We start from the raw sequence: 24,754 nt of genomic DNA, 5'->3' as shown, positions 1-24,754 counted from the left end.
GGAGGAAAATAAGTTGCTTTTACGTGTCTTTGTGCTGTTAACGTGGAGCTCACAAATAGGACGATCAAAATCATCGTGCGACTTTCGATGCTCTTCTGCTTGCACTTAAAGCTGTGAACGCCGATGCTATTCAGACAAAGCCAGTCACAAAATTTTGTGATGTTCATAGCCTTCTTCCTCCCTGACGACCTCTCCTTCCTCTTTTTAAGCTTATATGGATTCCAAAATGAACAAGAGGGCCAGATTTGATGATTCCGGCAAGGCAGTGGTTAATTTCTTGAAGCGGGAGGTCGGCGAGATTTCCACTCGCAGTTTTGCCAATCGTCTTGGTGCGCTGGAGGTATTGCTCTACTAATAATCATTCTCTAGTAATCTCTCTCGATTTCTGTTTTTATAGATAGTTCTTTTGTATCAATAGTCATTCTCTAGTAATCTCTCTCGATTTATGATTTTATAGATAGTTCTTTTGAATCAATAGTCATTCTCTAGTAATCTCTCTCGATTTATGTTTTTATAGATAGTTCTTTTGAATCAAGAATCATTCTCGAGTAATCTCTCCCGATTTATGTTTCTATAGATAGTTCTTTTGAATTAATAGTCCTTCTCTAATAACCTCTCTGGATTCTCTTGTATGTAGAAATGACACTGCCAGGTTGTAGGGTTGTTCTGATTGTTCAATGTTTGATTAGAACTGAGTAAACCAAACGGAATGAATCTAGTTGTGTTGCATTATAACAAGGATTTTTGTAGTAAATCAAACGGAATGAATCTAGTTGTGTTGTATTATAACAAGGATTTTTGTTTTGATTGAACAACTATACCGTTTTGGTTGGATAGTTTTATTAGTAATTTGCCCCTGTTTATTGTACCGTGCAGGATTTATTGTTATTGTTGTTACTGTAATTTCAGGATTTCGTGCTCCGACTTGGTCTTCTCAGGAAGTTGGAAAGGCACAAAGGTTGTGTCAACACCGTGAGCTTTAATGCTGCTGGTGACGTTTTAGTGTCAGGCTCTGATGATAGGCGGGTGATTCTCTGGAATTGGGAAGCCGGGAAGGTCAAGATCTCTTTTCAATCTGGTCATAATAACAATGTTTTTCAAGCAAAATTCATGCCTTACACGGATGACCGAAGCATTGTGACTTGTGCTGCGGATGGGCAGGTATATTATCTAGTTCATGGGCTGGTTTTTCTAGACTGTGGCATGGAATTAGACCCTTCTGGTTTTCCATTGTTCTTATTACTCAAGTCAATAACTCTTTATATATATATATATATATATATAATATATATATATATATGTTGGCTGTACAGTTATCTATACAGTTAGCTAAAAGTCATTAAAGTTCATGTAGTTATCATTAAAAACATTATTGTTTCTCTCTAACTAAATGGAATTAAAAGTGCTTTGGTTGGACCTTTCCACAATTATTTAACTTTGCTTTTGAGCCTTCATCTAAGGCGACTCTTGGAGCCAATGTGCAATGCCATTAGGGAAACACCAGTTTAGTCCAAGGTTTGTCAAAAGGGATAACCACCTGGCCACATACACAACGAAGGTAGGGGTGATTCATAATCTCTTGTTACTTTTTACATTTTGGGGAGCATAGAGGCTTGTTATAGAAGAAGCAATTTCTTCTTTCAATTCTATCTTGATTGTTTAGACGTGTTCTACACTTCTTTTTAATTCCATTTTTTCAGATTTACGTAATACAACTGCCTAAAGTTGACCATCGTTTATTGAGGCCTTTGATGAGGCACTAGCTTTCCAAAAGTTCTTTTGTTGGTGTCTTTGTATGTTATCAAGAACTCGTCCTTTGCTATTGTGGAAGAAACATTTTGTGATGACAATCACTTGATCCTTTCCAATAATATTTGGCTGATGTTCATTAAGAGGGAGATTGTCACAGTCTGTTACTATGTCTGGATGCTTACTCAAACGATTTCTTCTTCCTGATAAAGTTTTCCTTTGCCAAAGAAACTCCTCCAAATTTGAATATTTTTCTCCCTCTGCAATAGCTGAATTCGATCTCTTTACACTACTTTGGATGATAGAAATCTTTATGAAATTCTGTCTTGTTGAAATTTTCTTGATCCGAATGAAGCTATTTTCACAGGTGATAGCAAAATATGTTAATATTTGCAAATCTAGCCATAGTTCTTGAGTTTTGCAAATATAGTTTTTTTATAAAAAATTTAATTTTTTAATTTCTTTAATATTCTGATTTTACCTTTATTTAAAAGTGTATCGGTTGTCTGATATATGAAATATAAAGTGTATAGGCTATGCAATACTTCGTGCCTTTTGTTTTAGTAGGTTTCCACATTAATTTTGGTATGTCAACCATCTTATGTACTTTATATTTCATAGTATATCAGTGTGTAAATTTTAGATTTTCTCACTTTGTATTGTTTTTCTTCTTTTGGTTCATTTATATATTGATATAACAATGCAATAATTACCGGTCTTAGTTTTAAATTTTTGTTATACTTTGTAGTTATGAAGCTTCCAATAGTTGTTTTTTCATCTTTGTATTGGTCAAATGAGATGATGGCCACTGCTTCGTGAATTACAAAATTATGGAGTTTTGGTCTATGACTCGAGCTTAGCATAAGGGTGGGCTTTAAAACCAAGATTCCAAAAGATATTGTCCTGTTAAAGTAAGGTACAACATATCGAGATAACAAATCATGTGTATTAATTGTATATTAATATTGAGCTAACATGCATTTCAAGTATAGTATGAATACCGATTCACTCAAACTTAGTGTAAGAGTGGACTTTAAAACCAAGATTCCAAAAGACACTTTCCTGTTAAAGTACCGTAGATATATCGATATATCAAATCATGTGTATTAGTGTATATTAACATTCATTTAACATGCATTTTAAGTATAAAATTGTTGTATCATCATTCGTATAACATGTATTGGTGTATTAGCATTCAATTAACATGCATTCTAGTAGTAATTATGTTTATCATCAGTATTAGCATTATGTATTAGCATTTATTTAGCATGCATTTCAGGTTTAACATTGGTGTATTTGCATTCGTTTAACATTGCATTTTGGTGGTAAATCAACTATCTCATTTATGTATTGTATCATCATTCATTTACCATGCATTCCGATGTAATATTGGTGTATGAACAGCCATACAAAATGCATTTTATTAGTTATCAGGTATTTCAATTGTATATCTATATTCATTTAACCAGTATTTTAGTAATTTATCAGGTATATCATTTGGCAAGGGAAGCTTGTAATTGGCATTAAAAATATTTAGTATATTTGCAAATCTGCTAACAAGTTGCAAATATGGCAAATTTCGATCTTACTCTTCGTATTTTTAGATGTGTGAATGATACTATTAAAATACATTTTAAATGATTGATCATACACCGATGTTATATTTGACATGTATGCTAGTTAAATGAATGCTAATACTCCAATGTTATGCTCTAACTTGATCTCGGGACATGAATGATATGTATAATTTATTATTGAAATGCCGTTTAATGAATGTTGGTACACTATTGACATACCTGATTTACTCTTGTAAAATGAATACTGATATATCAATGTTATACATGAAACAAGGATTAGAACATCATTATCGATTTTGATAATGGAATTTCCATTTTATGGATGTATCAATAAAATATCGATATCAATATTATTGTTTTTGCAAATCAAAAGAATTATAAAAAATATTTAATTTAATAATTTAGTTGTTTTTACTTCAAAATTAAGTTATAGACCTTACCCTGTTGTTAGATTTTATATTCATGTTGGTTAATATTGATGTGGAATTCTTCGATTTATAGATATGATTTGTATATTGCATGTCGACATATATTTTAATTCTGAACCCAAAATGCATGGTAAATGAGTATTAATCCACCAATGAAGTTTGGATATCTGAACACATGTTAATTGAATGATAATAGACGAATAATATACATGATTTACTAATAAAGTGCATGTTAATTTAATGTTGATTCATTGATAAGATACCTGACTCACTGTATACCATTGATATACCTAAGAGGCGAGGCACGTTTTAGTGTGTGTTTAAGAGTAAATGATTTTTTTTTTTTTTTTTTTNTTTTTTTTTTTTTTTTTTTTTTTTAATTATTTAGGTTAAACTGCCTGCTTAGTTTTTATCAGCGGAATTTTCACTTTGGTTTTTTCCCGCTACAAAAAGCTTGTCTATCTGTGCTCTGTACTAAAACATTCATTCCTTAACGAGTATTATTTGCTGAAATCAGGTGAGACATGCTCAGGTTTTGAATGGTGGGCGTGTAGAAACTTCACTACTTGGCAGTCATCAAGGGCGAGCTCATAAGTTGGCCATTGAGCCTGGGAGCCCTTATATTTTCTATACATGTGGTGAAGATGGATTGGTGCAACGTGTGAGTTTTGATTGCTCGTTCTGTCGTTATATTATGTTCCACCAACATTCTAAGTATTACAACTTAGATGTTTTCCAAGGACAATTCTGCTTTATTATCACTGAATTGCAATGTGATACTGTCCACTTTACTCTTTTAATAGTTTGATCTAAGAACTGGGGCTGCCGTTGAGCTGTTCACTTGCCAATCAGTTGGCAATAGGGCAGGTTACATGTCAACGGTTCAGCTAAATGCAATTGCTATGGACCCTAGAAATCCAAATCTCGTTGTTGTTGCTGGTTCAGACGAGTATGCACGGTTGTATGATATTCGCAAATGTGGGGGGGAAGGGTCGACTGATTCTGGTCAACCTGCAGACTGCTATTGCCCCCCTCACTTGATTGGTGATGAGCACGTGGGAATAACAGGTCTAGCCTTCTCAGAGCTGAGTGAGCTCCTTGTCTCATACAATGATGAATATATTTATCTTTTCAATAGGGACATGGGCTTGGGTCCAAACCCAAATGCAGTATCTCCAGTATCTCTGAGTAGTGATACAAGTGAAATGGGAGCTGAAAAAGTTGTGAATTGTACTCCACAAGTTTATAAAGGACATAGAAACTGTGAGACAGTTAAAGGTGTCAATTTTTTTGGACCCAAATGCGAGTATGTGATCAGTGGTTCTGATTGTGGCAGAATTTTTATATGGAGGAAAAAGGGTGGAGAGCTAATCCGAGTCATGAAAGCCGACGAGGATGTTGTGAACTGCATCGAGCCCCATCCTCACATGACCATGCTTGCTAGTAGTGGAATTGAAAGTGACGTCAAGATATGGACTCCAAATTCCCGCCACAGGGCTACTCTTCCTGAGAAAATTGAACAGGTAAGAATGTCATCTTCATTCTTTAGTTTAATGCCAATACTAATGCTTTACTGTAGCTTATTGAATGGCAGTTAACTCTTTGGATTATTGAGGTTTATATCCTTTCCAGACGTAAGGATAATAACACCTGTCATATCGTATTATTAACTCTGGTATTTGTTGATCTTTTCATACTACTATACTACCTTTTTGTTACTATTGCCATCATTATCATCGTCGTTATGATCTGAAAAAAATCGATACTCACATATTGACTTAGGGAGGAAAGTGGGGTGATCCTGATGGTAGGTTAAACTACCTTTATCCTATTATGTATTCAAATATGATCACATGAACATATTTCCTCTCTATCTTGAGCTTAAAATCCAATGATCATTTTATGTGACTGTCTTCTGTTTGTGTGGATGAATTTGTGTTGTTTTCTCTTGATTTTTTGCATGTAGACTTGTAGAGTATGACATCCTCTTAATATCCCAATAACATTCCAATAGCATTCCTATCAGTTTACGATTAAGTTGAGTGGTTCTTTATCACCAATTGAAATTATCTTGTATGATGAGACCTTAATAGCATATCTGGTTGCTTTATTTACCAAATCATTTGTGTTTTTCTCAAAGACATCAGGCAGGAATTATGTTCTTTGGAAACATCTAGGTGGAGTACTATTTATGTTGCAAATACATTTCTCTGACTCCAAGGAATGCCATAAGAACATGATACGGGCATGTGGTAGTCTTGTTCGATAAAAAGAAAGAAAGAAACCTCGAGGCAATTGAGACAGCTTCGAGCTCGGTAGTCATCTAGGTTCCATAGAGTTTCCTAGGCAATTGATGTCCAAATTTGATATGTGAATAGGACATGGCTAATACCCACAGCCATATACATTCTGTAGATGATATGAGCAGAATTTATTTCTCTGGTGTTTATAGATTACCTGGTTCAATTCCTTCATTAGATGAACATGGATTTTGGTCTTGTTTTCAATGATAACCATAAAGATAATGAAGGTGAAGGCGATGATGTTGAACTTGAATAGAATTTTAATATCGATTTCGGTTTCTTCGTTGATTATTGATTCGATGAAGTTTCAGACGATGTCGATAGTCGACGATTCTTCTGATCTAATGGTTTTCAACTCCGCATTTCTCAGAATCCAAAGCCTAGAGGATGGATGCACCGGTTAGCGTTACCGGAGGAGGTGATGATGCAACTGTTTTCACTGCGAAGACGACGGAATTCAATCCCTGAAAGAGGAAGAGAAAACTCTACCCCAACCCCAAATAGGGATATCTTAGAGTTGATAATGACATTCAGCAATTCCAACGGTGATGGCTCTTCAGATTACAACGCTGGTGATGCTTCTGAAGATTAGTGATATAATTGATAATGTTTGTGCTTTACCTTGTGGCTTTAAATTTGAATAACGTGATAGCTAATTGTGTATAAAATAGGGATGATGCATGAATGCCATTATGAATCATATCTACCAAATTTCATATGAATGTATTAATAGCTAAAAGCTCTGCTACCTTTCATTATGAGTTCCTCCCGCGTTGGCTTAGATTCAGTTTGTGCATTCTTTTGATGGTCTTGTTTGTTTCATTTTCTATGATAAGTTCTTCTCTTCACTCAATCCCATATCAAATTTATTTGTGGAGATCGAGATGAGGAGATTCAAAGATAAATGTGTATTTTCTCTCTAAATCGAGAGGCATTAGATCGAAGTAGTCTCAGTCATGTATTCTAATTTCAGTGATTTACGGGAGAACAAAGTAGATTGTTGAGCTAATTCTAATACGAGAACACTGTTGGATGTATTCCTTCGATAGCAGGGCTTCTGTCTATCTCAATTGATTAGTCCTCGGTCAGTAATCTCGTACTCTCAATCAGCTTGACTACGTTATTCATGTTTTAGCTCATTCATATGTCATCTTATTCATGCCATCAGGATTTGTCTCATTTGTATGTCATCCTATTCATGCCATCATGATCTGTTTCGAGCGAGAAATGAGAACGGAGGACAGAAAAAACTAGATATCATTAACCCAAAAAAATAATTTTGAAATATAGAGACCAAAATATCGAGTTCGAAAACTCGGTTGGATTAAAATATACTATAAAATATATATATAATATATATATATATTTTAAAAGAATTAATTTGGTTACAATTTACAGGAACTAAAAAGAAATTAATTGATAATTATACGTGTTGTTATTCCGTTTGTGGATCAAATCTCAGGAAAAAATAGTAATGGGCCGGGTTGACGGGAAATTGAGCCCACATTGGCTACCGGTCGTTCGTGTCCTCAAAACTCTGTTCCCCGTCCCCGCGATATTTTGCGTGCCAAATTAATTGGCTTCTGCTCTGCCTCTTCTTTACATTTTCGTCTTCTGCTTTCTCATTCTCCAGTCGTCCTACGGAGGCTTCTTCTCTGTGATCCGCTTCTCTCCGGTATAGCTTTCGATTTCACCGTCTATGGAGTCGTTAATCAACGCTTCTTCTGCTGCGATCATCTCCTCTTCTTCTTCTTTTCCTATATCTTCTCCCAACAGGATGCTTCCTCTGAGATCTTTTCAAGTTCCGCACGCTTCCAAAGGTATTCGTCTCCGAGTAGATACATGTTTTGTTTCTTCTGTTTGTTTTCATCTTTTCTTGATGAGAAGTGTGAAGAATTGAAATCGGTGTGTTGTCGAAGCGGTTACTTGTGCTAGCTGAATGATCCTGTTTATCGTTTGATTTTGATTCATCTTCGAAGTAATTTGTTGTGTTATTAGTTTTTTATTTCTTTCTAATTCGTCTCCGAATAGATACAGGTTTTGTTTCTTCTATTTGTTTGCATCTTTTCTTGATGAGAAGTGTGAAGAACTGAAATCGGTGTGTTGTCGAAGCGGTTGCTTGTGCTAGCTGAATGATCCTGTTCATCGTTTGATTTTGATTCGTCTTCGAAGTAATTTGTTGTGTTATTAGTTTTTTCTTTCTTTCTTATATGTCTCCGAATAGATACAGGTTTTGTTTCTTCTATTTGTTTGCATCTTTTCTTGATGAGAAGTGTGAAGAACTGAAATCGGTGTGTTGTCGAAGCGGTTACTTGTGCTAGCTGAATGATCCTGTTTATCGTTTGATTTTGATTCGTCTTCGAAGTAATTTGTTGTGTTATTAGGTTTTCCTTTCTTTCTTATTCGTCTCCAAATAGATACAGATTTTGTTTCTTCTATTTGTTTGCATCTTTTCTTGATGAGAAGTGTGAAGAATTGAAATCTGTGTGTTGTCGAAGCTGTTGCTTGTCCTATCTCAATGATCCTGTTTATCGTTTGGTTTTGATTCGTCTTCGTAGTAATTTGTTGTGTTATTAGTTTTTTCTTTCTTTCTTATTCGTCTTCTATTTGTTTGCACCTTTTCCTGATGAGAAGTGTGAAGAATTGAAATCGGTGTGTCGTTGAAGCGGTTGCTTGTGCTAGCTGAATGAACCTGTTTATCGTTTGATTTTGATTCGTCTTCGAAGTAATTTTTTGTGTTATTAGTTTTTTCTTTCTTTCTCATTCGTCTCCGAATAGATACAGGTTTTGTTTCTTCTTTTTGTTTGCATTTTTTCCTGATGAGAATTGTGAAGAATTGAAATCGGTGTTTTGTCGAAGCAGTTGCTTGTGCTAGCTCAATGATCCTGTCTATCGTTTGATTTTGATTCATCTTCGAAGTAATTTGTTGTGTTATTAGTTTTTTATTTCTTTCTAATTCGTCTCTGAATAGATACAGGTTTTGTTTCTTCTATTTGTTTGCATCTTTTCCTGATGAGAAGTGTGAAGAATTGAAATCGGTGTGTTGTCGAAGCGGTTGCTTGTGCTAGCTGAATGATCCTGCTTATCGTTTGATTTTGATTCGTCTTCAAACTAATTTGTTGTGTTATTAGTTTTTTCTTTCTTTCTTATTCGTCTCTGATTTCTTCTATTTGTTTGCATCTTTTCCTGATGAGAAGTGTGAAGAATTGAAATCGGTGTGTTGTCGAAGCAGTTGCTTCTGCTAGCTGAATGATCCTGTTTATCGTTTGATTTTGATTCGTCTTCAAAGTAATTTTTTGTGTTATTAGTTTTTTCTTTCTTATTTTGAGTTGCCTGCTTAAGTTTCTGAGTGTGTGTTTAGGTAACGAGAATGAATCTGATTCTCAGTCTGATTCGAAGAATATCAGGAACCTTCCAATCCTCAGTAGACGCCATCTCTCCCTTTCTCCTCTTTCAAAGGTAGCCTCTCTGTATATTACTATTAGTTTAATTTAATGCTCTCTTCGTTTAGTTTCTGCAAATTTGAGATGATCAGAATTCATGCCATTGAGAGTTTTCCGCGTGATAAAACTTATGGTTTGTGCTATACACACAACTATTTGAATGATCACGCGGTTTCCTACTCTTTTTTTCTTCCAAAAAAACAAATAACTAGAGAGAATTGTTTATTCGAATTTCTGTAAGAAGGAACACGATGATTGTCGAATAAGAGAATTCATAAACCTTTAACTCGGTACAATAGGTTGGTTTGAATCCTATTCATAGTCAGCTCAGCCATGGAGGAAATATGAAAATCGGCAGCCCTAGTGGTGTTTGAACACTAATGAAGTAATGTTTTGTTTTTTTAAAATAACATGCCATTTATAGTCTACGTTATTAAGAACTAAATTTGATATATGTTCTTTTTGTTTTCCGTTCGATCTTAGTTCTAGTAAAGTTTTCCTTTCTGCATTAGGATGCTGCAATGGGAGTGGTGCTTGGTGCAGCTGCGGGAAGAGGGTGGACGACAGGATCGGGCATGGAAGGTCCCCCAGCTCCGGCTGGGCTGGAGGCCAATTCAGGCACAGAGAATGTCTCCACTTTCCCATGGTCTCTTTTCACAAAATCCCCTCGGCGAAGAATGCTTGTGGCTTTTACTTGTAACATTTGTGGGCAACGAACAACACGGGCGATCAACCCCCATGCTTATACTGATGGCACTGTGTTTGTACAGGTAAGATTTCACAACATTCATGGAATGAATCGATGGAAGTGCATATTTGACCATTTGAGTTGAGTAGAATGGAAGCATATAGTTTTCTTTTTTTTTTTTTGCTCGGTTTCCAACTGAAATGGTTTCGTTCAATGTTCGTTTGGGGAAGAAATCAATCTTGAACAGGACACATTAATCTTTGAATTCAGATAGTAGTCTTGAGGCTTCTCCATGTAATTAGCTGATATTCTATCAGCCATTTTAGTCGCTGACACGAAACTAATGAGCTTAGTCTTTTTTTCCACTCTTGTAGTGTTGTGGATGCAATGCATACCACAAGCTCGTGGACAACTTGAACCTGTTTCATGAGATGAAATGCTACGTCAACCCGGGTTTTAACTACGGGAGCAATGGATGGGGCGATTTGAACTTCAAATATCTAGACATGGAAGAAGATGGAAATGACGATACATTCCCGATACAATGAGGTAAATAATACGCCCGTAGGGTATGTACATTCTGGACTCATCAGTACAAGAATAATTATTTGTTATGTATATTGTTCTAAATATCAAATAGGAACTCAATCAGTAAAACAAATTTAAAATGCACTCTGATCTTCAGCTAGTTTTCTTCATTGGATCTTAGTTGCAGTTAAACTCAAAAGGGATGATGTAGCAGTTGGATTAATTTAGAACTTGTAGTTAGTAGTGGAGAGAGTTCTTCACTTTTCTGCCCCATTTTTTTTGCTTCTATGGCTTTGAGTGTGTTAGTTCCCATTCGGGTATTAAGTGGAATATTAGCCCGGAAATGCAACTCTAAGAGCTAGGTTTCGAGAGGGCGGAGGAAGAAGAGAAGAATGATGATGGCTTTACAGCTATAAGCCAACACATTAGATGCTAATTTCCTCCATTTGTTCCAGTTGAATTGAATGCGTGTGAGGATTGGTAGGCTCTTTAAAATTGGACCAGACAACTTTAGGAAATGAATGGACATGACGAACCATTTGGGCTACTGGATCATTTATAGCAGATTTACTCTTTATGTTTAGAAATGGAAAGATAGGGATGAAATTAGGCTAAATTGCGAATTTAGTCCTTAAATTTGGAGAAAATTAGAATTTAGTCCCATGAGATTTTAAAAGTTATAATTAACTTTGTCTTTTATAGTTGGATAAAATCTCTTAGAAGTCACTAATGAATTGGTAATTAACTTTGTAGGTGTGAATTAGATAGTCGATTGTATTTNTATTAAGAATATAGCTTCAATATATTATGTTTTTTGAGCACTTCACTGAGATCGTTTGGCGTAGAAAATTCAAACGTTGAAGTGATTATAAAAATTTAATCAAGTTAAAACATCAATTTTAGTAATCATATTTTTAAGTCTCGTTTCATAATCTAATTTTAAAAATTTAGGGCATGTACCTTTAATAAATCTTAAAATTAGTCATAGTTCGAGGTGGTTAAATTGAATTTACCCATGAATGTTGTTCAAAATCAAGCTAATTGCGAATATTAACGACAAAAGTAGCGTGAATTTGAAACTTACCGATAAAAAACCTGTAATGAATTTGAATTTCAATTTAAAAAAAAGTAGAAAAGACTATACTTTTAGTTGCATTTTTATGATTGAGTTTTGACTTTTGAGAGTTCAGTAGTAGTGGCACTTCTATTTATTAAAAGAAATATTTTTAGATTTATATATAAATATATATATATATATATATATATATATATATATATTTATATATAAATCTAAAAATATTTCTTTTAATAAATAGAAGTGCCACTACTACTGAACTCTCAAAAGTCAAAACTCAATCATAAAAATGCAACTAAAAGTATAGTCTTTTCTACTTTTTTTTAAATTGAAATTCAAATTCATTACAGGTTTTTTATCGGTAAGTTTCAAATTCACGCTACTTTTGTCGTTAATATTCGCAATTAGCTTGATTTTGAACAACATTCATGGGTAAATTCAATTTAACCACCTCGAACTATGACTAATTTTAAGATTTATTAAAGGTACATGCCCTAAATTTTTAAAATTAGATTATGAAACGAGACTTAAAAATATGATTACTAAAATTGATGTTTTAACTTGATTAAATTTTTATAATCACTTCAACGTTTGAATTTTCTACGCCAAACGATCTCAGTGAAGTGCTCAAAAAACATAATATATTGAAGCTATATTCTTAATATACCTATGGCCATGCGAAAGTCCAAAATCCTAGGTTTAATTACACACGCCTAAAATGCAAAATTACTAGAGTTGGATAACACACCAGCAAAATCCAAGACGTTGCATCCTTTTTGGCTAGCTGATTGCAATACTCTCTTAAGCCATATTCTGGAAAATCTACTTCCTACTGAAGCTGAAAAAAATAAATCTTCAAAATGGATTCCACTTTATCAATCCTCAGAACATATAATTAATTATATATGAGAGGCTTTATCTTCAAAAGCTTATACATTATGGACATACCAAGTTCTCAGATTGCAACGGCTACGCTTCTGTGCGGACGCTGCTACTGGCTTGTTGACTCGAACTACTTGGGGACGCCATCATCATGAAACTTAGAACTAAAGCAATCATCTGCATAATTTTAAGTATAATTGCTAAGTAAAGCCGTGAGGAGAAGATTTCAAGCTGGTACAAATTCAGGTACTTACGGAAGTGATGGCAATACACAATAGGCTGAAGCCGGGGTAATTGAAGGGTGGATGGTCAGACAAGAATAAAGCTGGATATCAATGAATTAGATAAAATTGTTAAATCGAGCTCCTTGTGTTTCAATATATATATATATATATATAGAATTGGAGTCCAAACCTGTGAGAGGACTGAAAATGATGGGAGCTGCAATTTGGGCGAGAGAGCTTAACCCTGAAAGGCATCCTTGAACCTTCCCCTGTAAATGAGTTATTATTATTGGTCTAGAAGTTTGTGAGATCATAGAAACTCTTATAGACAATGTTATGATATGGATGATTTGATGGTTGTTGAATATGAAAATTTCACTTGTAAAAAGTATCTTTATTTACCTGCTCATGTTGACCGACTTGTTTTGATACAATGCTGCGTAGCTGTATAAATCCAAGCTCACAATAAGCAATAATGGTTATGCATCAGTCGGGAGAAACGTATAGAAGGGATAAGTTTAAAGCTTACACTTGGATTCACGAAAACAGAGAAAACAGAAAATATAGTTGCAGCATAAGGAACCTGGGCAAGAAAGAGAGAGAAATATAATGAGAATCGGATAACAAACCATTTGAAAATGAGAATCGGATAACAAACCATTTGAAGTACGCACGTGAAAAAACTTAGTCACAGTCGATCTCTAAAATTCGAAAAGTTTGATAAAATCACATGATATCTAACATTAATGCTTTTCATGTAATGAGGTTCAATTTTACATCTCAAGCCTAGGAAGAAATAAAAGCAGAGGATTTTAAGAAATTCTTGATAATTGGGAGAGGGATTTACCCAAATTGCCCAGGCAATGCTGTTAATGATCATCTGCAATAAATCAACTTATAATGAGCAATGTTGGTTAAATGACCAAATTCTTCACTGATTATATAGTAGAAGGAAAAAACTTGTTAATGGAATACTAAGCAACGAGTACGAGGTGCTTACACCGATGCAGCCCACCAAAAGCCCAATTGAAAGTAACTTGGCTTCTGATAGAACAGGAGCCAGCAAGGGCATCAAAACAAGCTGCACGTATGCATAAAGCAGTTAACTAAAAGAGAAGGAAGAGCAGAAGACGGTGTAAAGAACCAGATCGTCTTAGTAAAGCACGTAGATTCTACCTGCGAAAACGCTCCTGCAGCCCCAGAAACTAGCATCAAATCTGCGAACTGGTTCTTATCGAAGTGAAATCGAGCTTTCAAATAATACTGCAATCCAATACAATTTAACTATCAGATAGAGAGTTGGCAGTTGTTTTCACGTTGTTCTTACAAAAGATTCTCTGTTCCTGTTTCTGAAACTACTTTCAAGAATAATTGATAGGCAATTTGTAAGAGTAAAGATCATTGTGGGTTTAAATAAAGTCTTGTGTTCGATTATCTTTGAAAATGAAATATAAAAAGAATTCAAATAATGTTTTTATTCTGATCTAGGAAACACTCTAACAGCTTGACAAAGTCCTGATCGTGATAATATGCATCTCTTCAAGTATCTGTTTCATTGATCTGTCAACAATTACGTGTGTCAAATTTGAGTAGAATTTCCACTGGCGGACTAAACACTTCAGAATACTTCTTTCAGCTATTTCAAAGCAACTACTACTGGCCTTAAATCTCACTAAATATAGAGGCAATAGTGAAGAAAAATACTGACATACCAATATCGAGGCTTGCAATCCTCCCTCACCGAGGCCGGTGAAGAATACAACAACTGCGGCTTGTGAGAGTAGCGTACTGTAAACAATGAAGTTGTACCCTATGGTTATTAAATAGAATGCTCTACTGCAGAGTCATAGGAAGAAAGAACAATTCTCACTGTAAAATGCACAAGCAGATAGCTGACAACTCTCCTTTACCTGCTCGTGATTAAGTCGATAACATCATTCAGAGTGGGCATCTTTCTGAAAGCCGACGTCGGTCTCGGGAATTCACCACCATCGTCTTCGCGGTCGGTCAATTCTGGTACTTCTTCCTTCAACATTGGCTGTACTAAATCACGTCCACCTGGCAAACGATCCTCGAGAAAGATTCTCATGTATAAAATTGCGACCATAGAGGAAATTGCAGCAATCTGATTGAAATGCACAGCAGAACAATACCGTCACTACCATTGAATCTCAAAGCATAAACTATAGAACAAACAAGAGACCAGTAGAGAATTGCGATCATAGTGGAATAATCTCATGTATAGTAGCGATTATAGATGAAACAGCAGCATCTAAAAGAAATATACGGCAGAACAATAACAGTATCACTACCATTATAGATGAAATGGCAGAGTAGTGATTATAGATGAAACGGCAGCATCTAAAAGAAATACGGCAGAACAAAAACAGTATCACTACCATTATAGATGAAACGGCAGAGTAGCGATTATAGATGAAACGGCAGCATCTAAAAGAAATATACGGCAGAACAATAACAGTATCACTACCATTCAATCTCGAAACATAAACTGTAGAACAAGAGATCAGTAGACAATCAGGATCACAGAGGAGCATTCTCATGTGTACAGTAACGATTATAGAGAAGATCGCAGCAATCTCATCGAAATACATACAAAATATCAATAACAATATCACTACCGGTCTACCACTGAATCTCGAAACACAACTACAGAACAAAAGAGCAGTAGACAGTTGTAATCATAGAGGAATGTTCTCATTGTAGAGAAATTAGCAGTAATTTGATCGAAATATACAGCAGAACAAAAACTATACCTCTACGCATTGAATCTCGAAACATATAACTACAGAACAAGAGATCAGTTTCATTTCGCTAATGAAGAAAAGTACCGGAAAAATGTAGTCCGTGGCGAGTAAGCGAGATGCCAAAGTTCCGCATACATAAGCAGCAGAGCATACTCCAGTAAGCAAACCAAATGCCGACGCTCGTTTTGCCGGTGAAGTGTTGTCTGCCTGAGAAAGTAATCGGAGCATCAGATTGAGTAGAACTGGACGGAAACTTGCACGAAATTGGAAGAGATGAGTGAAGAAATTACCAGATAAGCGAGAGCGAGGCAACTGGCAGTGCCCTCGGAGACCATGGCCGTGAGAGTTCTCACAACGTAATATGCATAGAAGAAGTTCCTCTCCCTGCTGTACGCCAATATCGCTGCGCGCGAAAAATCAAATCGCCATGAGAGCGTTTTCAGAAGCTAAATACTTCCAAAAGCACCTTTTTGAAGGTTAATTTAAAAATAAAAATCCGCATGTCCTTTTTATACCACAAACGTTCGCAAATTATTTTTAAAAATTATTTTAAATTTTGAAATAAAGACGCCTCCACCAAAAAAAATATATATATAAAATTGGGTATATATATATATTTTGTCGCTTCAATTATGTATCAACTTGTCCACATAATTATGAGTCTGTTCCCGTCAAGCCTCTTTGAGGATGCTAGCCTACAATCACTAGCCATGACTTGGTCGAACCTTTAGCTCAGTCATTCAAACGGTTAGAAATCACGACTCTCCACAATAGTATGATATTGTCCACTTTGAGCATAGAAATCCTCCCTTATAACAAAGTACACTATAAGCCTCCCCTGAGGCTTATGGAGCTCTCGAATAGCCTCCCCTTAATTGAGGCTCGACTCCTTTCTCTGGAGCCCTCGAACAAAGTACACCATGTGTTCGAAACTTTAGTCACTTTTGACTACTTGGTCGAACCTTTAGCTCAGTCATTCAAATGGTTAAAAATCACGACTCTCCACAATAGTATGATATTGTCCACTTTGAGCATAGAAATCCTCCCCTCGAACAAAGTACACTATAAGTCTCCCATAAGGCTTATGGAGCTCTCAAATAGCCTCCCCTTAATCGAGGCTCGACTCCTTTCTCTGGAGCTCTCGAACAAAGTACACCATATGTTCGACACTTTAGTCACTTTTGACTACACCTTCGAGGCTCACAATTTTTTGTTCGATATTTGAGGATTCTATTAACATGGCTAAGTTTAGGGCATGATGACTCTGATACCATGTTAGAAATCACGACTCTCCACAATAGTATGATATTGTCCACTTTGACCATAAGCGCTCATTTGCTTTGGGCTTCCCCAAAATGCCTCATCCAAATGAAGTCTTCTACTTATAAAAAGCATGATCATTCCCTAAATTAGGCAATGTGAGACTCACTCCCAACAATCCTCAACACAAACCCACAAACAGTAGCACCTACTAATCCAATGGTCCACCGTAGCGAAGTAGGCTAAAAATTAGGCTAAAAATGCCCTTTTAAGATTCTTAGTCAAGCCAGAACGCCTCTGCAATCTTTCTAAAGCACTAATGCCTTGATTTTCAATTTGAAAATAAAAATGAAATAGGAAGGTGCAATATCGATTACGACTTTTGCACAACTCAGTCTCTTCCTTTGTTCGAGAGTCAATGACCTAGTATTGCAAGATGCTAGGTGCGCACGAACGCCCAATCGAATTTCCGCGTTCCTTGTCGAGTTATATATAAGCTAAAGCTTTTGACTTTTTAAAAATAGGTCAATTTATATTAAATTTATGAAAGAAAATTGGTGTCTATATTATACACAAAATTAAATAAAACCTAAGTTTTAAAGGAGGCATACCTACCGAGTGGGATAATGGAGACTGTCATCGGTAACGTTAGCAGCGCCTTCCTTCCGTACATGTCAGACAGATTCCCTACTAGTGGCGTTATCACTACTGCTCCCAATCCCGTTAACTGCAAATTTCCATTTACGATTATATTCTCAAAAAAAATATATAAAAATTAAAATTTTACAAAAAAAAAATATATATATATATATTATTTTCATTTTTATTAATTTTGAATTTAATTTTCTTTTAGCCTTAATTTCAATATTTTATGCTTTACGGGAGTTTTAAAATAATTATGATGTGAAAATCTTAAATTAAATTCAAAAGATTGCTTTTCCAGTAAGTAATGTTGACAAAAGTATTTGAATTATTATTATTTTGATATTTTGTATTTTTAAAGTGATTTTTATTCAATCAATTTTGTCAAAAGTGCTTTTAAAATGTTTTTTTCTTTTTCTTTTTCTTTTTCTTTTTCTTTTTCGTTACCAACCCTTTAACTAAATAAACTAAAAATAACTTATATATTATTTATGGTAATATTAAATTTTATTTATTTGTTATAATTTCATTAAAAAAAAATTCATAAATGAGACGTCTTTTTCAACTATGAAAGTGAAGCACGTTGAAAAAAATGAGGAAAATATCTTATCCTCAAAGGCTATGAATTTCCCATTTGACACGAAAAACAATTACGTGGCTCGATATTTTGAATATTATTAGCTTTTAAATCCAAGAATCTTCTACTTTTAGAATAGACATACTAATTTATAATTGATTTAAACTTTACTTGAATTGATTATAATAGCGATTTGGTCAGGTTTTAACTCATTTACAGACATATTATTTTTCATCATTTAAAATAAATGTAATATTTAATTTTATACATTTAAACCAAAATTTTAAACTATCGAAATTAATTTTAATGGATAAATAGTTAATAAGCATGATATTTAGTTGAACAGGCGTTAAAACATATATTCGTCGAAATACGTTGTAACACACAAGTCCAAACACAAAATAACTAGAGATGTTCATTTAATTAGTAGAGAATTCTCATTTGGAAAATTATTTTACAGTTTAAAAATAGAAATTATGCATTAAAAATTAATTTGAAATAAATATATATATATATATATATGAAAGACGAAGTAGTTGGAAATTTAAAAAATTTCAAAATTATATTTAAAATCATATTATATTTTTTTTCTTTTAAAATATTTAACATTTAAAAATAGAAATTATGCATTAAAAATTATTTGAAATAAATATTATATATATAATATAATATAATATAATATGAAAGACTAAGTAGTAACCTTGGAAATTTAAAATGTTTCAAAATTATATTTAAAATCATATTATATATTTTTTTTCTTTTAAAATATTATTAAATTTATTAAAATATTTTACATTTTAAAAATAGAAATTATGCATTAAAAATTAATTTGAAATAAATAAATAAATATATATATATGAAAGACGAAGTAGTTGGAAATTTAAAAAATTTCAAAATTATATTTAAAATCATATTATATTTTTTTTCTTTTAAAATATTTAACATTTAAAAATAGAAATTATGCATTAAAAATTATTTGAAAATGAATATTATATATATTAAAAATAGGAAAAATTATTCATGAAATTTTTGAAAATTTTGCACTTAAAAATATCTAATTGAATATTGGGGCATTCTGGAAAAAGATGGAAAGGGAAACCCATTAATCCAAACATTTAAATGAAATTTAAAAAAAAAAAATTACCCTAAAAAGTAAAAACCACCCACTTCCCCAACTGACGCACAGCCACTTCACCACCACCCACTCTCCCACCACCGGCCAAGGCTTTTTTTTTTTTTTTTTATAAATAGAATAAAATAAAATATTTTTAAAAGTTAATTAGAAAAACCGTTTATTAATTAATAATTTATTTAACTAAAATTTTGGTAATTATCTTCAAAATCAATAAAAAACAGAGATTAAGACTAAAATCGAAACTGNAAAAAAAAAAAAAAAAAAAAAAAAATAAAAAAAAAAAAAAAAAAAAAGTGAAGCAAGGTTGTTCGTTGTGTTACCGCCTGTTGGAAGCCGCTGAGATAGATGGCGAGGGAGCACTCATCGCGGCCGGGGCAGAGCGCCGCCATAGTCACGTCGGTGATCGCCGGCATCACCATTACTCCGGCCGCCGTCGCCAGAAACAGCGTCACAAACAGATGACTTACCCCACAACTCAACAATTTCTCCATTTCTTCTTCTCCTCCTTCTCCTTCTTCTTCTGTTATATATATATTCGAAGGCTCTGCGTTTAATTCGTAAGGCTTTGCGTTTAATTCATACCTTGCTTTCGGGTCGATCGAGAAGATGGGGGCCCAGTGAAAAATCAGGCCCAGCTCAAAGACAAGGACTTAATTTGTTCTAATTTCTAAAAATAATATAAAACGCTTTTTATTTTTTATTTTTTATTTTTAATAATTTGTCTCTTTGCAATTTTTGGAAAGAATGGGTCTGTAGAATTTTAGTCATTTATTAGAAAATTTATGTGTGAGGACCCTAAAAAAATATTTTTGGTGGGTTCGCATTAAATATACCAAAGAAAAATAATTCATATTTATATTTATATTATCGTGCATAAATTATCGAAATTTAATTTATATTCGACAGTTATTATAAGCTATATTGTGATGCTCGTACTTTTTCTCTAGAATGGTGTAGGTTTTAAATTTCATTCCGCGCATGTTAATTAGTTTTTTTATAATAAAAATCAGTTAATTTTTCTAATGTAACGACTCTACTTTTCCTAATGAAATAAAGACGTTATTGCATACATGACGTGACTATTACGCGTGGAAAAGATCATTTAAACCGTTTCATAACCGTGTCGTGGACTTAAATGTTTGCAACATTCATTTAAAATAGTAAACATAATGAAAAGAAAATAACATTACGTTCAAGTAATGAAAATGCACCGATCTAGCTCTTATAGAAATGCACTATCCTAACTTGGATTTCATGGCCTTTGTTGTGACGTCGTCGTCCATACAAGGTGTCTTACCTTTAATTGAACAAGAAGTAGCACGTGACTTGAGTATTTAAAAATATATGTTTGTTATAATGTTTTACAAAATGAAATTATCTCGGGATAATCATCATTTTGTTAGTCCAAATTGTAGAAATAATTTGTCTACATTCGCATCAAACCTTAAGCATAATATGCAACTTTCATTAAAATATCCAAAATATTCGTACTAAAGCAACACGAGAGACAGTAACTCTCTTGTCTATTAATACCATAATAACGAGTAACTAATTATAACTTGAAATTTAAAAATACAATAAAACCTCCGGAAATCCAAGCCTATTGCAGAAAGTTTATTGAATAAAGTCGATACACAATGATTTCTTCATAATAACTATGAATTTGTATAATAATGCAAAATTGTCGGTCACCTGTATTAATAAAAACAAAACGTTTAATAGTTTGAAAGCAACAAGTTCATTATTGAACGATTGAACGGAGGAGAGAGAAAGCACGCCAAACGTGAAAGTTGAAGAGGTGTTGATGGAGGAGGAACTAGCAATGAGACATCACACAGTGTACTGAAAACGAGGTGGTGAGGGTGCAAAAGTAAAAGGAAAAAGGAAGAAGGAATTAAAACGTGGCTTCTAAGGTTGGCAACGGCTAAATTTGCATACACTTCAACACAATACGTGGAAGCAATTCCAATTTGATTACGATATATATATATATATATCATTTTTTAATACGCATATTTATCTTTAAAGAACGGAGTAAATATATATTGTTACGCTATGTTTGAGACAATGTGAAAATATCTTGATTATTGAAATTAAATTTAGGTTAATAACGACATATTTATAATTATGATAGGGGACAAGTCATGCTACTAGCGCATCCAAGAGATATCTTTATAATTATTTATGGAATGTATCTTAGATATTATATTTTAATATTTTTGATTTATGGTATATTTTATTTTATTCTTAATATTTAATTAATTTATATTTTCTTATGGGAAGGTATTAGTTGCTAGCTTGTATGGTATTGAAAGCTGATGAATATCAATGAGAACACACCTTCCCAATTCTATTTCTATTTCTCATTCTTAACTGCTCCAAAGAAAGAAAAGCTCGACTAATCAGTTAGGGCGTTCCCGCTCTTAATATAGGTTGAGATCTTTCGAAATTGTTAGTCAAGTCCGAGCGTCCTTTCTAAAGCGCTAAAGCCGCTCTAATAAATACATCATTATTAGATGCACAAGTTGTAACGTCCTTTATTTTGGTACATATATTTAAATATAATATTTTTATTTTGCATCACATGATACACGAAAGCAAATAAGATGACAACTTTATTTTATATATATATATATATATAATAATATAATAATATATATATATATATATATATATATATATATATATATATAAAAGAAAAAAATACAATATTAGCTTAACGAGGGTGGAAATTCAGACTAGCTTTATTTTTTTCTTTTTCTTTTTTCCCTCCGTTTTTTTTTTTTTTTTTTTTTTTCCTTTTGTGTTTAAAAAAGCAAATAGGAGACTACTTTTTAAAGATAATTCAATATTAAATTATAGCTTTTTCCCATTTATTATAGAAATTGAAATTTAAATAAGCAATATAACAATACTAATTATTAAAATATATAGTATTTAATAACAAAATATAATAAATACTACTCTTCAAACTATTATGATTTTTTTTTTTTTTTTGGTAATAAAATAAATTGTAGCATTTAAATTTTAATTTACATTAAAACTTTTTTATTTTTTGTGATAATGTAAATTTTTATACTTAAATTTGAATTTAACCCTTAACCTTTTTTTATAGTAGTAATGGAAGAGAAAAATGAAAATAATAATAATAATAATAAATAAATAAGTTATAGGTTCCAAAATTAAAAAAAATTATAGGTTCCAAAATTAAAAAAATTAAAAAAAAAACATCTATTAAATTTTTAAAAATGTCTAATAAATTTTAAACTCTAATATATCTTTGAAAAATTTTAAAACTTTTAATAACCGTCTGAATTTTTAATATTTATAATTTCTTAAAAAGTGTCTAATAAATTTTTAAAATTGATATATTATATATAAATTTTATTTAAAATATTAAAATTTATGTTGATTCGAACCCGAATACATAATATAAATAAATATGACTTAATGATGAGTTATCAAAAGATAACAATGATTGAATCACGTAAGTCAATTAAATGATATGATTTAAGTATGCCGTATTTTTTCAACAAATATAAATAAGGGCATTGAACAGCTTGCCAATCCTTTGACGGTCTAAATTATTTCATACCAACCTTATAATTTTGGTCAAATACGATATTTAATTGAAGATCAAATTTAATCTCCGCCCAATTCTTTTCCACTACCAACATTACCAAACACATTTATACTATATAGTTTTTATATTTTAAAAAACAACATTCAATTCCCTAATAGACCGATCGCTTGGGCCTCATTAAAATATGTTACACAAATATGCCCCTCCCTTCATACATTATTATTATTATTCCTTTGTCCGCATAAATAGGATTTGCATGTGGAAGGTAGGCTTTATATTTTTTTTAATCACCATTATTATTATTGTTATTTAAATGGATTAACGATTCAGATAGAGAATTTAAGTATTTGACCTATGAGAATATTGATCTGTAATAGCCTAAACCAACCACTTTTGTAACAGCTCAAGTCATCGCTAGTAGATATTGTCTGTTTTGGCCCGTTACGTATTGTCGTCAGCTTCAAATTTTAAAACGTATCGACTAGGGAGTGATTTCCACGCCCTTATAAACAAGGTTTCATTTTCCTCTCCAACTGATGTGAGATCTCACAATCCACCCCTCTTCGGGGCCTAGTGTTCTCGTTGGCACTCGTTCCCCTCTTGTACCGATATGAGATCTCACAATCCACCTCCATTTGGGGCCTAGCGTACTCGCTAGCACACCATCCACCCCCCTTCAAGACCCAACGTCCTAGCTCGCACTCGTTCCCTCTCCAAACGATGTGGGACCTCACAATCCACCCCCTTCGAGACCCAGCGTCCTTGCTCACACTCGTTCTCTCTTAAACCGATGTGGGACCTCACAATCCACCCCCTTTAGGGCCCAGCGTCCTCGTTAGCATACCGCTTGATGTTTGACTTTCATACCATTTGTAACAGCTCAAGCCCACCACTAGCAGATATTGTCCGCCTTGACCCGATACATATTGTCGTCAGCTTTACAGTTTTAAAACGCGCCTATAAAATAATATTTTGTTCCCTACTCCAATCGATAAGATCTCACAGAAATAGGCCATGAGAATCAAGATGATGAAACATTTCCTATCTCTGCCCCCTAAACATATTTAATTTAAACATTCAATGAAAATTTTTAATTACTTTAATTACTTAAAAATAATAATAACCATTTCTTCAATGGTTATTTTTAAAAATTTAAAACTAAAATATATTTTTTTGAAAAATTGTTAATAAAATGGATTAAACCTCAGAAATAGATTTTTAAAAATAATTTTTATTAAATATGTCAACATAAACTTCTATTAAAAATATCCAATCAATTATATAATTCAAGTAATTATTTATTCTCGTTTTCTAGAATCAGGAATTTTCAGTTTTGAAAAAATAAAAATAAAAATAAAAATCCAGCTTTCGAGCCGCGTTCTTGTAATTTAAATATTCGCTAAATCTTAGTTTCCCTCCCTCTATTTAAACGTCGCCGATTCCGATTCCGATTCGATCCAATTTCACCTGAAAACCCTAACAATATGATCGACGGGAAGCAGACCGCGTCGCCGAACGGAGCTTTCCGGCGACTTTTCAGAGCTCGAGGCCGGAAAAATGCGAAAGCCAGTAATCTACTGGAAGCCATTGCCAAAGTAAGCAGAGAAGGAACTGGTTTCGTTTCTCAGAACGAAGAAGACGGAGTCGTACGGATAAAGATGGTGGTGAAGAAGACAGATTTAGCTCAAGTTCTCGAAGCCATGGCCGGCGGCGGAGTTGCTCCGGCGTCTGTCTCCGTCGAACAGAGGCTGGCTATTATGAGACGAAAGCAATTTCTCCGAGCGAAACTAGCCGCCGCGACTTGGAGTCCGGCGCTGCAGAGCATTCCTGAAGAGATCGATTCATTCTGAAGATGAAACGGCGTCGTAGAACCGTAACTAATTTCAGTTTTTTTT

General features: G+C 33.4%; 4 protein-coding genes across 5 annotated transcripts; 3 read left to right on the top strand and 1 right to left on the bottom strand.

Moving 5' to 3' along the window:
* Positions 1 to 40: 40 nt before the first annotated feature.
* On the top strand, positions 41 to 6,816 carry LOC111811125 (DDB1- and CUL4-associated factor 8-like). The gene is made up of 5 exons (XM_023697865.1): positions 41 to 340; positions 910 to 1,161; positions 4,272 to 4,415; positions 4,558 to 5,277; positions 6,428 to 6,816. Exons 1-5 carry the CDS (start codon positions 215 to 217, stop codon positions 6,647 to 6,649), a joined length of 1,464 nt encoding a protein of 487 aa, XP_023553633.1. The 5' UTR covers positions 41 to 214; the 3' UTR covers positions 6,650 to 6,816.
* A 797-nt stretch (positions 6,817 to 7,613) lies between these two features.
* On the top strand, positions 7,614 to 10,886 carry LOC111776313. The gene is made up of 4 exons (XM_023655737.1): positions 7,614 to 7,877; positions 9,419 to 9,516; positions 10,013 to 10,270; positions 10,563 to 10,886. The coding sequence occupies exons 1-4, from the start codon at positions 7,757 to 7,759 to the stop codon at positions 10,734 to 10,736; spliced, it is 651 nt and encodes a 216-aa protein (XP_023511505.1). The 5' UTR covers positions 7,614 to 7,756; the 3' UTR covers positions 10,737 to 10,886.
* Positions 10,887 to 12,415: 1,529 nt separating this feature from the next.
* LOC111776465 (tetracycline resistance protein, class D-like) lies at positions 12,416 to 19,796 on the bottom strand. 2 transcript variants are annotated; one of them, XM_023655904.1, is made up of 15 exons: positions 19,597 to 19,796; positions 17,538 to 17,649; positions 15,953 to 16,065; positions 15,747 to 15,869; positions 14,808 to 15,022; positions 14,610 to 14,685; positions 14,074 to 14,160; positions 13,898 to 13,978; positions 13,745 to 13,777; positions 13,427 to 13,480; positions 13,300 to 13,341; positions 13,088 to 13,166; positions 12,928 to 12,998; positions 12,740 to 12,850; positions 12,416 to 12,644 (listed from the first exon to the last, which is right to left on the bottom strand). In XM_023655904.1, exons 1-14 carry the CDS (start codon positions 19,765 to 19,767, stop codon positions 12,761 to 12,763), a joined length of 1,347 nt encoding a protein of 448 aa, XP_023511672.1. In that variant the 5' UTR covers positions 19,768 to 19,796; the 3' UTR covers positions 12,416 to 12,644; positions 12,740 to 12,760. The 2 variants fall into 2 exon arrangements, with proteins under 2 accessions (XP_023511672.1, XP_023511671.1); XM_023655903.1 differs by having other exon boundaries at positions 12,416 to 12,629; positions 19,597 to 19,795.
* Positions 19,797 to 24,306: 4,510 nt separating this feature from the next.
* On the top strand, positions 24,307 to 24,565 carry LOC111776510 (the record flags this gene model as incomplete). The annotated part of the gene is given in 1 exon segment (XM_023655975.1): positions 24,307 to 24,565. A coding segment is annotated over 1 exon segment (222 nt), but the record flags the coding sequence as incomplete, so codon positions are not given.
* Between the last annotated feature and the right edge of the window lie 189 nt (positions 24,566 to 24,754).

This window comes from Cucurbita pepo, chromosome LG15 (assembly GCF_002806865.2).
Source record: "Cucurbita pepo subsp. pepo cultivar mu-cu-16 chromosome LG15, ASM280686v2, whole genome shotgun sequence".
NCBI classification, from domain to species: Eukaryota; Viridiplantae; Streptophyta; class Magnoliopsida; order Cucurbitales; family Cucurbitaceae; genus Cucurbita; species Cucurbita pepo.
The sequence above is the reverse complement of the archived record's forward strand: the minus strand, read 5'-3'. Positions and strand labels throughout refer to the sequence as shown.